At 43.1% G+C, this 16,875-nt stretch overlaps 1 protein-coding gene across 3 annotated transcripts in view; it reads left to right on the plus strand.

The window, feature by feature from the left end:
• PLXNB2 (plexin B2) overlaps positions 1 to 16,875 on the plus strand; it is a 350,258-nt gene that overhangs the window by 261,627 nt on the left and 71,756 nt on the right. For all 3 annotated transcript variants that reach the window (XM_081927589.1, XM_081927587.1, XM_081927588.1), the window contains exons 8-12: positions 1,902 to 2,028; positions 6,588 to 6,738; positions 8,906 to 9,017; positions 12,852 to 12,954; positions 13,631 to 13,732. In XM_081927589.1, coding sequence (XP_081783715.1) covers positions 1,902 to 2,028; positions 6,588 to 6,738; positions 8,906 to 9,017; positions 12,852 to 12,954; positions 13,631 to 13,732 — 595 coding nt within the window. The remainder of the gene's footprint in view (positions 1 to 1,901; positions 2,029 to 6,587; positions 6,739 to 8,905; positions 9,018 to 12,851; positions 12,955 to 13,630; positions 13,733 to 16,875) is intronic.

The following is a 16,875-nucleotide window of genomic DNA, read 5'->3' on the forward strand; positions in this document are numbered from 1 at the left end:
CCTCAGAGTTTGATCAGGCTTTCAAACCTCTGCCTGTGACGGAGCCCCTCCAGCATGGCTGCGTCAATCACTAGTAGAATCCGAAAGTGGCTGCTTTCGGAAACGTTTCCAACATAAAAGCTCCTTAACGGAAACACGTCGTCTGGCCTCTCGGCGTGACAGTTTCCGTCGAGGTGTGGGTGTCCCTATAGGAGGTCCTGAGACCTCCCCACTGGTTTCGCTTGAAGCGTCTCTGAGCCATCCCTCCGACTCACTTTCCCTTGGAGTTCTTGCTCGCCCTCTACTGGTTCCCTCTTCCGCTGCTACTGCTCTCTCACCCTCAGTGAGCCTTTGCGCCTCCGGCGCTTTAGATGTCAGTTCCCTGACAGAACCCAATGCAGATATCTATAATTTCAACAAGGGGGAAACGAGTTCAAGGATATTGGAGTTACAGAAAGTGGGCAAACAATAAAATAAAATAATAATTTCCCAACTATTGTTGTCATACACAATATCTAGGCCTGGTGTCTTTGGCAGCTGCAGTACCAGTCACAAAATGAAGGCTGCAGATCCACAGCAGATGATATATGTTTCATGAGGCACCAAATTCCTAGAGGTCCTAGGCCTTTCCAAGGACTGCAGCTGCCAGTGATCCGATATTTGGCTCTTTACTCTCCCGCTGCCCCAAACAACTGAAAGGAAAAGGTTCTGAGTGCAGCACAGGCCTCCCAGTTGATCTGCCACAAGTCACCGAATTGCATTTTGTTGCTACTAAATTATCTGCTCTGGTTATGTTTTCTTACAAATGCAATTTTGGGAATTGCAGTCAGCATGACTTTATTTTTATTTTATTTTTTCAAAGTTAGGGCTCACCTGTACCATACTGTAAGCAATAGTTGTATTGATGGAGAAAGCATGTAGTTATAGAACTCATGAGTTGTAGGAATACCTGGTTCAGATTGCCAGCATTTCCAGATAGGAATTGTAAATACTCTTCTATGAAACCCTGAGAACCACTGTTGGTTAGCAGAGGCAATATTGTGTAAGTTTAGTATAGGCAAATGCTGAGCTGCTAGTTTTCCATTGACACAAAACGATGCATTTGATGAAATCGGCTCTAGCCGTAGAAGCTTGGGGCCACAACAGATCTGTCAGTCTTTTAAGATGTCAGAAGACTCCTTGTTGTTATCCATTGTTATGCAGTGTGTTTGCTGCACTTGCCCTTCATGATATTTTACATTTCAGGAAGGCATGTCAGTAAAATATTTAGCCATCCAGAGACCGCAATAGGTATCCTTGTGTTGCTCTCTCTACAATTCTGCTTGGCACCTCTGCATCTACTGGATTCAGTATAATGATGGAGAGAAGCTGAAAGTGGTTTCATATTTCAAGAATTTTCCCTGAGTTCACTTTCCCAGCAGCAGCGGGGAATAGTCAATCTTATAGCCAAGGATGTATGTTTTCATTTGTGACTCAAGCATGAGCTGACAGAGCTAAGCCTCAGGCTGAGACTAAAGACCTGGTGACAAATTTGCAGTGTGCTAAGAAATAAGCAAAACACTCCAAATTTCCACACTCTGTAGGCAAATATTGTTCCTTAACAGCTAAACTACTTTTCTGTTAACATGTTGCTTGAATACTAGGTTAGCCCCCCACACACACACTGTGTACAATTCATTGAACTTAAGATAAATATTTGAACGTTTGTTGTTGTAATTTGAAAATGCTAACAGGTAATTATCCTGTCATAAAGAATAACAAGTAAACAGAATAGAAGAAAAGAAATATTAAGCACACATTCTATGCCACCTTTCCACCGCCAGTGCTTGAGCATTTGAATGCTTTTGTATTTTGGGTTAATGAGTGCGGATTTTAAAAATGTAATTACTTCGGACAACTTTAAATTTTGTTATTTATTCCAGATGCACGAGGAAAAAAGACTGTGCAAGATCAGCTCAGGAAAACCACTGGCTCTGGAGCCCAGATGGCATTTGCCTGAATATTACAAGTGCTTACCCTCAAAATATGAGCCGGGGAGCCACAGGCAACGTAAGTGCAACAGGATCGTCTGTGTGTGTGTGTGTGTGTGTGTGTGTGTGTGTGTGTGTGAGAGAGAGAGAGAGAGAGAGAGAGAGAGAGAGAGAGAGAGAGAATCCAAATCATAGTGCATTGTGTGAGGAGTGACAGAATTGTCCTTGCATATAATTATGTGTGCATTTGTTTTGCAATGTTCTAAAGCACCGGTTCCCAATTAGGGGTCTGGGAACCCTTGGGGGTCCGCGGAACACACCCAAGGGGTCCGCAGCACCACCCCCTGCCAGGGACTTACTCATCTTGTTAATTGCACAGTGAAAGCCTTCCGCGGATCATCCAGCCTCTGCTCACAACCAGCGCCTACTTGAAGGCAGGGGAAAAAACTTGTGAAAGAGTTGCTGGATGGCAGTGAACTAGCATTGGGCACAAACCTCTGGCACAGTTCCTTAGGGCTCTTGCAGTTGGAGGGGAGAGGGGGGAAAGAGTGCAAACAGCTCACATGCTTATCATTTTTTTAAAAAAATGTAAGGGATCCCTTCCCCTTGCCATCTACTTTTTAACTGAGAAGAACTTCTAATTGTTTTCAAGGACTATCAAGTTTAGAGGACTCTCCCACTACTCGTAGGTAGGGTTTCAGTGAACCTTGCCATATGAGTTTGGGATTCATGTCTCTAAGCAGATTGTCACTATGATTCGCACAACAGCTCACCCTCTGGTGATTTAGTTTAGTGCTAGGGCTGGGCGATACTTTGTTTTCAACACTGATATACCAGCAGCTAAATGCGGGTATATGGAATTTATCTCAGCTGCTTCTTCCGAGATACATGGCACAGCCTTACACAGAAAGCGAGTTCTAATGCCTCTCAGGTTCAAAGACAAGCTTGAAGAGCATGGGGCTTCGCAGAACTGCTCAGCTGGGGGGGGTGGAAGAGGCCTCCCGCCCCCCAGCTGAACAGCTCTGATGCCTCAGAAGGCATCCTGCCCCCCAGCTAAATGGTCTGATTCAGCATGATGTCACTCCCTTTGCTCCTAACACAATAAAACTTGTTATTCTCCTGGTCCACAAGACTCCCAAGGTACACATTGAACAACTTCACACAGGGCTGGGAAACTTTTACAGCTGCATGGGCCAGATCTTTTTCAGGACCGACCTCGTGCTTCAAATTTTGACAGCTGGCCAGGACCACACACCTGTCAATCACATAACATTATGACATCTCATGTCAAATAATGACATCTCCTACCTGTCAGAGATGCAGGGCTGTCCCCTTTCAAACTCCCAGTCCTAGAGGGGAATGCAAGGAGACTCAAAGGCGTCCAAACAGCCCCCGTGCTTCGAGTGCTTTCCCCCCCTAGAAAAATAGGTGCTGGTAGTCACCAAGAAGGGACGCGGGTGGTGCTGTGGGTTAAACCACAGAGCCTAGGACTTGCCGATCAGAAGGTCAACGCTTCAAATCCCCACGACGGGGTGAGCTCCCGTTGCTCGGTCCCTGCTCCTGCCAACCTAGCAGTTCGAAAGCATGTCAAAGTGCAAGTAGATAAATAGGTACCGCTCCGGCGGGATAGTAAACGGCATTTCTGTGCACTGCTCTGGTTCGCCAGAAGCGGCTTAGTCATGCTGGACACATGACCCGGAAGCTGTACACCGGCTCCCTCGGCCAGTAAAGCGAGATGAGCGCCACAACCCCAGAGTCGGTCACAACTGGACCTAATGGTCAGGGGTCCCTTTACCTTTACCTTACTCACCAAGAAGTTATTACAGTACATGCCACACTTTTTAACAACAACAAAAAGAGGTGCCGTTACTGCGTACTTTTGCGTACCCCCTGATAAAAAGCACGGCATGCTCCCATTTCAGCTTGAAATGGAAGGGCAACAGGCTGTCTTAAGGCCTTTGTAAAGTGCTGCTTGAAGCATCCACACACACCCTTTTCCTTTAAGTAGCGTCAACTGATGTACCAGTGGGTATGATTTGGGCAGAGTGGCCTCGCAGTCCACTTCTGATCTGTGAGCCGGAGTTTCTACACCCCAGTTTAAAAGAAGTAATGGAAGTTTCAGACCACCTAAATGTTATGTGTTTGTGTAGATGACAGAACAAGTGCACTGCTTTATAGAATAAAGAAAATGTTCTGCTTGGGGGGCGGGAAACAAAGGTGTTTTTTTTTTTAATGATTTATTTTAGAACAAGAGGGCACACACACAGCACTTTCTCACTCTGTCTATACAGCTAGATTCCCTTTTTCGTATGGTTCATTTATTCGCTACAGGTATGTTACAGTTCCCAAAGGGAAAACTGTCTCAGTTGGGGGGGAAATAGGCCATACAATTGCTAAAGTCACACAACAGCAGACAAAAGCAGAATGGAACATTAAAAAAAGAGAGCATGCAGATAGCTCGGTGTGTCCTCAAGCATCCGGTCAATTCAAGCAAATTTTTAACCCACCCTGTTTTCTCACCTTAGTTCCAACTGCTTGTTTCCTTATATAACAGAAATAATCAAACACTTGAATGCTCAGTTGGCTATTTTCCCTGAGGCTCATGAAGCCACCAGACATCCCTCTTTGTCAGGAAACTTTTTATTTCTGTCCCCCAGCAGCCCAAAGCTCTACTTCATCTCTCCAATTGTGAATGAGGGTTTTTGGAGGAAAGTTTGTCTTTGTTGCCCTTTCAAAACAAGCGTCTTGATTCTTTCCAGCCTGACTTGTGACTCCTGCTGTGTCCTCCGGCTATTGTTGCAGTGTGGTTAACGTGCTTTAATTATGTTGGAAAAGTTTGAATAACTTCTGTGCTCAATAGATGTTGCATTTGTGCTTTCCAAAAGCCAAAACAAAACAAACCCTGCAGAACACTCTCTTTTTTTCTAGCACATTTTAGGACAAGATGACAGAGTGTAATTCCATCTCTGCCAAGCTTTTCGCTAAGGGGAAAAGAAGGGTTTTCAGTTAAGGATGTAATACTTACTGGGGATATTTCTGTTTCTACTTCAATGAATCCCCCAGGCTTTCTTCCTGGTGGAATGGGACAGAATGACCAAAGCACGCTATAGCTTCTTATGGAAGTCTGCACCGATCAAAAGTGCCGTGCCACAAAATTTAAATGGTGTGCTTTTCAGTCCAATTTACAAAGAACAGTACTGCACAGTTTGCAGTATACACAGCTAGTTTGCAATGTTTTTTGGGTGGGAGAACAAAATTACTGCTTCCCCAAACCATAATAGTGTTCAGATTGTTATTTTTTTAAAGTGACCTCCTTCAAAGATAGTTTTGTGCAAATGTCACCCTGCAGGTCCAAATTCCTGGTTAGGTAGTGGCAGCACCATAGCCATACCTGCAAGCCTGCCACTTGCCGGCTAGGACAAAAGTCAGGGTGCAGGCAAATTGTCATGTGATATCAGTTGTGCCAGCTTGGGATTTAGCAGACACAAGACCAGCTCCCTGGTCCCGAAATGACTTGCATCAGGCTTCACAAACATACCCAGCCCAACAGAGAGGGTGTTTGGAGTCACTATCATTATCATGCATTTTAAATCAGCTTTGGTCTTATTTTTTTTGAGCAATCCTCCTTTGGAGGTACCGAAAGGACAGATCTACGTTCTGTGTTCTGATCTATGTTGCATTCTGCATTTTGAGGAATGGTATTCTGAGGACTACAGAAGAGAACAGCAAATTAGGTGCTACAAATCTCCCAATACATTTGGAATTATTTTACCTTGGCTTTATTGAGCTGCCTCTCAAAATACTGCTCTTGGCGAGGTGGAGTTTAAGAATATCAGAAGAAATACTCCTATATAGTCTTGTAGGATGTTAGTTCTGGTTCCGTTTTCTTAATAACCTAATAAGGAAAGTAATTTGATTTCATAACTATACTTTAAATTAAATAAATGACTTTATCTCAATTAGAAATATTCCTTTTTTTGTTACTGTGTTATCCAGATTGAGGATGTATAAGTGTTGTGCATTGTTAAATGGTTATATTGCTAAGAACTGAATAAAAATTATAAAAAATAGATTACTTTAAAATACTATTCTGCTTGTGTGTGTGTGTGTGTGTGTTCTAAAGTGATCTATAGTGCACAGTTGCATCAGGCAATGTACATAGTGCTTGCCTAAAGCCATTTTGTCACTCCTTTTGAATGTAACCCTGATTTCTGTGTTCCCATCCTCTGACTTCAGGCTTGAACATAAAAAGCTGTGTTTCACAGTCAGACTGCTAACCTTTCTGGTACTGTCTATTCTGGTGGGAGCTCTCCAGGGTCTTTTGCAATCATGTTACTTTTTTTTCAACTTGAGATGCTAAACACTATCCTTGAACTATGGCCCCTTAATTACAATAAGGTTGTTAAGAATCCTAGTTATCAGCAAAGAGGACATTATTGTAATATTAAAACATGTGGCACTAGTAAGCTTTCTTCGGGGGTTTTTTTCACCAGTGCAACATATTTGCTTCCATTCCTTTTTCCTCTTCCTTGCTGCTACTGTCCCTGTTACCCTTCCTCTCTGCCTCCTCCATGTGGGAATCCACGGTTTTTTCTTATTTGTTGCTTTCTGACAACCTCTTTTTGCTTGCATTTTCAGGTAGAATTGACTCTCAGCCATTTCCCAGTTTTAAATGTAGATGACCAGCTTTGGTGTCATTTTGGGGAAACGAGCCGTAAGGCGGACTTACAAGAAGGGACTATTACCTGCGAGCCTCCTGTTGAAATCCCCCCAACGACAAAAGGCCAAGGTAAATAAAAGAGCAGGTCTTCACATTTAATATATATGCCTGTGCTTTCCAACTTTGAAGGTATCTACCGTATTTTTCACTCCATAAGACATACTTTTTTCCTCCTAAAAAGTAAGGGGGAGTCTCTGTGCGTCTTATGGAGTGAATGTGTGGTCGATCACTGGCTCCCTTTCCGGCCCCAGCCCCTTGCCCAGGCCTCCATTGTTGAATGGTCTGCAAACGGAGCCTGTTTGTTTCTCCAGCGAAATGTGACTGGCTGATTAGATTATCTGTCTGGAAACTGTAGAAACGGCTCCCTTTCCTTTCCTAAAGAAGCTGCAGAACTGTGAGTTGAACCCCATAAAAACAGGATTTTTTCCCTTTGCAAAGTAGGCTCAACAACTTTGAGCTGATCCTCAAATAAACCGGGGCTTTTCCCCTTTGCAAAAGAAGCTGCACAACTGTGACCTGATCCCCCAAAAAGCGGGGTTTTCCCCCTTTCCTCCTCTAAAAACTAGGTGCGTCTTATGGTCAGGTGTGTCTTACAGAGTGAAAAATGTGGTACTTATAGTAATAGCTTTGGAAGCACACATACGTTCCCTACCTAACCCATTGCTCTTCTTATTGGCCCAAGACGTGTAAACGGTCATCTTTTTTAATTAGAAAGACTGGCAGCTGCTACATGCAATAGCCACACATTTCTCAATACCGCCTGCACTAAACCTGTAAAGAGTGAAGGACAAGCTGTGGCATAGCGTGGGTTGGCAATGCCCGGGGCAAGGCAAGTATGGTGCCCTTTAACCCATGGTTCCTGTCAGGGCTGGGTGGCGGCAGCAACAGCCTCATTGGCCCCCCTCCCCATGCTATGCATTCACCTTCAACATTGGTAAGCACTAGAGAGCCCCTGTTGGTTAATGAAGAATGAAAACTATGTTGGAAATTTTGATGTTGTTGCCATGTTAGTCCTGGTAGCTATGTGCCCCATCACATTCCCAAGATCAAGGAAAAACGACCTCATAAAATGCCCACACAATGTACCCAAGTTCCAAAAACGAGAACCTTTACAGAAGCAATCTCTGTTGATGATACATAATTACTGTGAAAATTTGTTCATTTCTGGCCTTATATACGCATTTTGTGCTTGTTAGCAATCCATAATTTTTATTGACAGTAGCAAGCACACACTTTATACCATATGATGCCATCTTCTACAGATTGTTGCATGTGAGAGTCAGTAGTTCCCATTGGACTGTAAGAAATCTCAGCCATTTCTCCTGAGAAGATGTAGCAAATGCAAATAAGAATACTTGTAAATGGCATTTTAAATATATACATATATACTTGGAATTAACTGGCACTTAAAAACAACAACAGCAGCAGCAATTTTCAGTTGACCCCAGTATATGAGATAAAGTGAAAAACAACCTGGAATTTTCAATAGAATTCTTCAGAAAGTGGGTTTAAATCTGAGCTGTCACCACTCTTTCAAAAAGCTGTTAGAAGAAAGCTGAGTTTGAAATTGCTCAATAGCTTGTGAAATAACTTGTCAGAGGGATTTAACGATTTCCGGAAAAGGAATAGCTGGAAGCCTCATTGAGGAATTTCCCATTTTTATATATAGCTCTTGATCCTGAGTTCAGCAATAATCCAGATTAGAATCCCATTAATGGAGGAAGTATATGGAAGAAGTTGACCAGCTTTCCAAATTGCTAAGTTTTGCTTATTATTTTGAACACATACTCGTTATTTCAGAAACTCCTTTTGTTTTATTCATAGTGTGTGATTCATAAATTGCACACCCCGACAGTGTAAAAAAATTAAAATAAAATAAAAAACACCATCTTCTGAATTCATGTGCCTTAATTTCCTTGGTTTTTCTGACTTGCATTTTTCAGTAGTAGAATACATTGTCCCTTTTGAATAGGCATTTTCCTGATCTAATAGTCATTTTATCATACTTCTATCAGGTTTTCTTTTTCTTTCTTCCATTTAGTTCCTGGACGCTTAATGCATTTTCATTTAGGGTGAACAGAAGGTTCTTACACTAACCATCACAAGTTCAAGAAATGTCTTGGACAGGCATTAACATTGTACCAAGAAGTATACATTATAAAGCATCCCCACGCAAATTAATCTCTTTCTTTTCTTTTCTTTTCTTTCTTTTTCTTTTTCTTTTTTTTTTTGGTAGATTATGTCTTGGTTCTACTGCGTCTGACCTTTGGTGATAATATATTTCTTGCATCGGGTACATATCCTTTTTATGACTGTGGAGAAGCTATAAACCGTATTGAAAATGAACCGTAAGTATCTAGCTGCCTAACTTCATTCTCCATCCTATCCAGCAAACCCAACGTGCATTCAAATATTATAATAGTTAAGTCTCTTGAGTGAACTGAAGTGTTCCTATTTTATTTGCACAGTACTTTTGCTTCCCTTTCATCAAGCTCCACAAAGTATATTACGAAAAACATGCTGCCCTACTTCATCTTTCTGTGTTGTTCGTTCACCATGTCTTAATTCTACTGCATTTGATCTTTGGTGATGTAATATATCTAAGACAGGCATGTCCAACATGTTGATTGATATGTTAAAACACTAGGCAGGCCCCACAAATAACCCAGAGATGCATTTTAAATACTCATGTAAAAACACGCTGATTCCCAGACCATCCGCAGGCCAGATTTAGAAGGCGATTGAGCTGGATCCGGCCCCCGGGCCTTGGTTTGCCTACCCATGGTTTTGGTAGACCGAGAGAGAGAGAAGCCTGGTGCACTCTGACTGGCTCCTCAGAGAGAGAAAGGGCTGGGAGAGAGAGAGAGAGAGAGAGAGAGAGAGAGAGAGAGAGAGAGAGAGAGAGAGAAGCTTGGCGTGCTCCAACTGGCTCCTCAGATCTGTGAAACCTAATATCTAAATATTGTTTGACTCTTCTCATTTGTTTAGTTAATTGTCAATCTAGTAACTATTTGGCTCTGCCATGATGATATCCAAACATAACTACTGTATCTGTGAAATAAAGACCCATTTATTTATTTATTTAATACATTTTAATGACTTTGGAGGGGTGGGAGAAGGGAACACTTGCTGAAGAATGACGATGGGAGACTGGGGTAGATTGCTGCCAGTTTTTGATACTGGATAGTAGGTCACAGCCTACTTGGACGTTGGACATGCCTGATCTATTATTTTTTTCTTCTGTCCACCATTTTTTTGTCAATTTGACACTTTGGGGCACAAACATACTGTTGTTGTTTTTCACATACTAAGGAACACTCACCCAAAAATGAAACTTAGGAGTCCCTGGATTGTATTAGTAATAACTTATGTTCTAATATCCAGAGTACTTTCTGGATCTTGGTTTCAGACCACTTCCTTTGAGCTTTCTGTGCTTCTCAGGTCTACCATGGGAGGAGAAAGTATCGCCACAGCTGACCAACTTTCAATATCACTTCCCATAATTAGAAATGTTAATGATTAAGTGGTGTCTTAAATAAAATATATAAATTAAATAAAAGACATGGCCATCTTAGGGACATGGCTCCTTTCAGATTTCTGAATTTCCCATTTACTTTGTGGTGGTTGTGGCTTTTAAGTAATTCTTGCAAAACACATGACTCTGTTTCAACTGGAAACCCAGGAGACAATCTTTGGACAGTTTGTGTGGCAGCTGACAATCCACAATACAATTTTGTTCTCCGAAAAAGTGAAGTTGTTTATTGCTATATGAAATGAAATTCTAAGGTAGCCTTGTAAAGGAGGAGAAGGGAAGAAAGGAGCAGAGAGGTGCAACTGGACTTTTCAGCGACCCTTCCCCTCTGCAGGGAGGTGGGACCAATTTGGATGGTCCGCCCCCACCACTTAATGGATCCAAATGGTTTCCAGAGAGTGGTAGGGGATGCTTTATCCCATGTTGATGGCCTTTCAGGTGATTCCCTGGTGGCCCGCTGGAATGTGGAGTTAACCAGGGCTATTGACTGTTTGGCTCCGAAGCGCCTTCTCCGATTGCAGACAGCCCCGTGGTTTTCTACGGATCTGAGGGCAATGAAACAAATGTTGAGACTGCTAGAGCGCCGGTGGTGGATAACTCATTCTGAAACTGACCGGACACGGGTTAGAGCTCAATGTCGAGCCTACCAAGTGGCGGTAGCGACGGCAAAGAAGACTTTCTTCACCGCCTCTATTGCATCTGCAGACAGCAGCATGAGACTTTTTCAGGTGGTTCACAATTTAGCAGAACCACCTGTTACATCGGGGCCCAGTACAGGCCACATGATCTCCAGCAATGATTTTGCAAAGTTTTTTGCAGATAAAGTCACTCAGATTCAGGAAGAGCTAGACTCCACTGTGGCAGCAGGGCTGGGGCGGGAGAGTGCTAGAGTCCTGTCTAGTCAAGTTGTGTGGGATCAATGCCAATCTGTTACCTCCAAGGATGTGGACAGGCTGCTTGGATGAGTGAAACCAACCACCTGTCTCCTTGATCCTTGCCCATCCTGGCTTATAAAAGCTAGCCAGGAAGGGCTGGGCGATGGGCTTCGTGGGGTGGTGAATGCTTCCCTCCGTGAGGGAGCCTTCCCAGACCCGCTGAAAGAGGTGGTTATTAAACCGCTTCTTAAAAAACCATCTTTAGACCCAGCCAGTATGGCCAACTATCGCCCAGTCTCAAATCTTCCATTCTTGGGCAAGGTGATTGAGCGAGTGGTTGCTGAACAACTCCAGACACGCCTGGAAGAAGCGGACCATTTGGATCCCTTCCAGTTGGGATTCAGGCCTCATCATGGGACTGAAACTGCCTTGGTCGCACTGGTTGATGATCTCCGGCGGGCTAGGGACAAAGGTGAGAGCTGTTTCCTAGTTCTGCTGGATCTCTCAGCGGCATTTGATACCATCGACCATAACATCCTTCTGGACCGTCTTGAGGGGCTGGGAGCTGGGGGCACTGTCATACAGTGGTTCCGCTCCTTCCTCTTGGGCCGTGTTCAGAAAGTGGTGGTGGGGGTGAGTGTTCAGACCCCTGGGCTCTCACTTGTGGGGTGCCTCAGGGTTCTGTCCTCTCCCCCATGCTTTTCAACATCTACATGCAGCCGCTGGGAGAGATCATCAGGGGGTTTGGGCTGGGTGTTCATCAGTATGCGGATGATACCCAGCTCTACCTCTCTTTTAAATCAGAACCAGTGAAGGCGGTGAAGGTCCTGTGTGAGTGTTTGGAGGCGGTTGGAGGATGGATGGCAGCTAACAGATTGAGGTTGAATCCTGACAAGACAGAAGTACTGTTTTGGGGGGACAGGAAGCAGGCAGGTGTGGAGGATTCCCTGGTCCTGAATGGGGTAACTGTACCCCTGAAGGACCAGGTGCGCAGCCTGGGAGTCATTTTGAACTCACAGCTGTCCATGGAGGCACAGGTCAAATCTGTGTCCAGGGCAGCTGCTTACCAGCTCCATCTGGTACGTAGGCTGAGACCCTTTCTGCCTGCGGACTCCCTCGCCAGAGTGGTGCATGCTCTGGTTATCTCCCGCTTGGACTACTGCAATGCGCTCTACGTGGGGCTACCTTTGAAGGTGACTTGGAAACTACAACTAATCCAAAATGCGGCAGCTAGACTGGTGATTGGGAGTGGCCGCTGAGACCATATAACACCGGTCTTGAAAGACCTACATTGGCTCCCAGTATGTTTCCGAGCACAATTCAAAGTGTTGGTGCTGACCTTTAAAGCCCTAAACGGCCTCGGTCCAGTATACGTGAAGGAGCGTCTCCACCCCCATCGTTCTACCTGGACACTGAGGTCCAGCACCGAGGGCCTTCTGGCGGTTCCCTCACTGCGAGAAGCCAAGTTACAGGGAACCAGGCAGAGGGCCTTCTCGGTAGTGGCACCCTCCCTGTGGAATGCCCTCCCACCAGATGTCAAAGAGAACAACTACCAGACTTTTAGAAGACATCTGTTTAGGGAGGCTTTTAATGTTTGATGTAGTACAGTATTTTAAATTTTTTTTTGGAAGCCGCCCAGAGTGGCTGGGGAAGCCCAGCCAGATGGGCAGGGTATAAATAATATATTATTATTATTATTATTATTATTATTATTATTATTATTATTATTATTATTAAGGAACAACAAATCTCAACCTTTTGGCTTATCCATACAGGTGTTATTCCTGTGCAAGCAGTAGATGGAATTGCCAGTGGGACTGGAAAACCCACTCCTGTCAGGACTCTTCTTCAGAAACAGATGTGATTCAGCAAAATATGGTAAAACTTTTAAAAGTAGAATGAACAGATCTTATTTAAATACAGCAATACCTCTGGTTATAAACCATCCTCCTTGCGAAGCTCCGATAACCCGGATGTAGTTGCTCCTGGTTGCAAACTTTGCCCCAGGATGCGAGTGGAAATTGCACACCGGAGGCCCCATTAGTGAAAGCGCGCCTCAGGTTAAGAACGGTTTCGAGTTGAGAACGGACCTCAGGAAGGAATTAAGTTCGTAACCAGAGGTACCACTGTATTTAAGTGGTGGTTTCTGTTTTATTTTTACTTTGTTTTTGTAATTAAATTGGAAAGGAATAGCAACAATCGGAAAGTAACTTCAGGGGGGGGGGAAATTCTGGGGGTTTTGTACCTCCTTGGTGGGGAATGGAAATAAATATTGGAGTGAAGTGACTGGGAAGCTGTTCAATGTTTTCTTTTCGGTCCATTTTGCTGTTTTACTTAAATGGCTGGGAAGGAATTTCAAGAATGGGAATGAAAGTTCAGCATATGCTGCAGTCATTTTTAGCATGTCTAATTTGAAAAACTGTAATCAAATCTGTCACTAAGTATGAAGATCTTCAGAACAACAAAAATTCAATTGTCCAAGGTGGGTACAGATGTTTTGCAATATAATATTTCTAGTTTTAATTGCGTATGAAAATGTTTTTCTCTCTCCTAGGCGGAAAAATGCCCACACTTTCTAGATCCCAACCCTAAAATAATACCCATGGAAGTCTCAACAAAAGTATCTTTTGAAGGAAAGAATCTGGATTATTATGAGGTAATTTTCACAAAGTGCTTGAATATATTGTAATATTATATACCTCTCAGCAGCTCTTGAACAGTGTCCTCTTCTGAAGTCTGCTGTTTACAAACTCCTTGTGCAAAAAAAGTTACACAGTTCTAAATAGACATTGAACAATTCCTTGCATACAGGACTGATGATTTCTTTAAGCTTGCTTTCATAAATATTTCACAAATATAACAATAGTCTTCAATATTATACAGTTGATGTGGGTAAATAATTAAGAACATGTATGCTTTTTGTTCTTTGATTTACTTGTCGTGTTCGTTGCATTTGACTTAACGTTATAATGAGCAGAGAAACGTATTTGTCTAGTTTATATCTTTTGTTGAAGTGTCTGCCGTATTTTATAGCTTCTCTCTGTTGCCAAACATTCCCCCCCCCAACATTTGTCAGGGATGATAAAACTGTTTTTACTTTTCCTCCCTTCCTCATGCTAAGCTGAAACATTTTTGGTGTTGCAAAACATCTCTCATGTGTAATGTAAGCGAATTATATGTGTGTCTCTTAAATCAGTGGTTCTTAAACTGTTCTTTAGCTGTCGCTGTCATAGTTGCCCCATTTTTCTCCAGGATGAAGGGGTACTGGGTCTCCGGATTAGAAACCGTTCACTGGTGTGGAGAAACAATACTATTATTATTTATTGAGTTCATATACTGCCCTATATCCGGAGGTCTCAGGGCAGTTCACAGAAAAGATCACAACATATAAAATCAGAATAAAAACAACAACCAAATAATACTCCCCCAGAAAAGAGCCACATTTTAAAAGGGTATAGGATAGTCTTTGCAGTCATGAAGAATAATGAGGGTGTTCCCAGGTGTCCAGAAAGGCAACCAAGTCTGCCCCTTCTGCTCCTTCTTCATCTTGTTCCTCCTTCAGCCATCTCCATTCCTTCTAGAAAATTCCACCACACCTTCTTTGGCTTTGTACCTCAATGGCTGTATCAGAAGAGCCGTATCTGAGAAGTTGCATCCTGAACGTAACTGTTCCTGGAGCTTTGTTTGTCTATGTTTATAGCCTAGGAACAGTGTGATACTTTTATGTGAAATGCAGATTATTGTGAAATAGTCCATTAAGCGAGGTTTTGCTCATTCCCCAACGGTCTCTGTCATAAAGGCCCTTGAGAGGTTAGTGTTTCGCATTTAATGGACAGCTGCTCTCAGTGTAGTTTGGGGCTTCCTATGCCTCATCTTGGATGTAGCAATCAATATTTGTGCGGTTTTAATTACAGGATATGGATACGGCTGCAGTAGGAAAAAATAAAAAAAGGTTAGGTGTGGGTGCAGTGCAGTGCAGCTGTGTTGAGCTATAAACAGGAATACATATGTAATCCTGTTCCCTCTGTGCCCACACATACCCTTGAAGTGATGTGCAGGGATGCTCTGTGAGAGATTTGTTATTCCTTAATGTGTCCTCTTCTGATGGTGGTTTGTCTGTAGCGCCAGAAGAAGTACATTTAGCAACAGCATGGAACAACTACAGTCATCCATTCAACTGTGGCCTCCATGTTGTAGGAAGCAATATAATAGCAGCAGTAGTAGTTGTTGTTATATGCCAGGCATCCTGAACCTTCGGCCCTCCAGATGTTTTGGACTACAATTCCCATCATCCCTGACCACTGGTCCTGTTAGCTAGGGATCATGGGAGTTGTAGGCCAAAACATCTGGAGGGCCGCAGGTTGGGGGTGCCTGTTATATGCTGTCCATCTGACTGGGTTGCCCCAGGCACTCTGGACAGCTTCCAACAAAATATTTAAAACACAGTAAAACATCTACCATTAAAAACATCACTAAACTGGGCTGCCTTCCGGTGTCTTCTAAAAGTCAAATAGTTGTTCATCTGTTTGACATCTGATGAGAGGGCATTCCACAGGGTGGGCGCCACTACGAAGAAGGCCCTTGGCCTGGTTCCCTGGAGCTTCATGTCTTGCAATGAGGCCCTCAGAGCTGGACCTCGGTTGTCCGGGCTGGATGATGATCCACTGTAGATCCTTTAGGACCGGTGTTGTATGGTCCCGGCAGCTGCTCCCAGTCACCAGTCTAGCTGCCGCATTCTGGATCAGCTATAGTTTCCGAGTCAGCTTCAAAGGTAGCTGTGCGTAAAGCTCGTGTCCCAAAAGCTCTCTGAAAAACATTTACAAAATGTTGAATAATGAAGGACACAATTCACCTATTGTATATTCTCATGACTGACACCACACCACAGATTTATTATGTCCTTTGTATTTGTGACACAGCTCCATGGTTCCTCTAATATGGTTCACTTTGAACCAAGAGCTTCCTTAGTGCTTTAGTTTGCAGTTTCCAGTCTACTACTCCTGTAAGATATCTCTCAGGAGGTTACCGGACATGAATACCTATAGCTGGAAACTTAGACCTCTTGGCAAGGAGACCCTGTCTACTCTACCCTACGCTTTTTACTCTCTTGGGTTTCTTTGGAGAAGACAAAAAGCACAATCTAAAGCCCTCAGCTTCCATAGATTGACCCCCCCCCCGAATGTTATTATGAACATAGTTCATTCTACAACAATCAGGTTTCAATTTTCACTGGTCACTCCCACCCATAGATTACTGGAGAAATATTTACAATCTCGCTATCCCTGATTTACACTGAATTCCTGGGTTTGGCCTGGGGGAGAGAATGTGTGTGAAAGAGAGAGATACATATGTAGTTGACAGATAATTCTAGATTCATTCAGCTTCAAATTGCACGCATCCATTCCTCTTTTTCAAAAATAAATAAATAATTTTATAAAAACTTTTAAACTCAGTAGGAGATATTCTATTGTATGAGTATCATGTTATTTTACCTACTGGAATTAATTACAGTTTAGTACCAGTTTTATGGTAACCAAACTTTCTATTGGGCATAAGGAATTTTATCTGCTGAGTCCCACCCCCTCAAATTTCAACGTCTTAGATGGGTGGCAAAAATGGCAATTGTTGTAGGAAGATCAGATCAACAAAAAATATGTTTCATTCCATACCTCTACTGCAATTTTGGCCATACATGTCTCTTAAGATTTAGCAGACAGAAACTTGGCTACAAATTGGACATGGGAGTCCAATTCACAAGTAACTACTTGAAGGAGGAGTTAATCATTGTGTGGGTGACTT

Source organism: Podarcis melisellensis (genome assembly GCF_964234715.1).
Source record: "Podarcis melisellensis genome assembly, chromosome: 10".
Lineage (NCBI taxonomy): Eukaryota > Metazoa > Chordata > Lepidosauria > Squamata > Lacertidae > Podarcis > Podarcis melisellensis.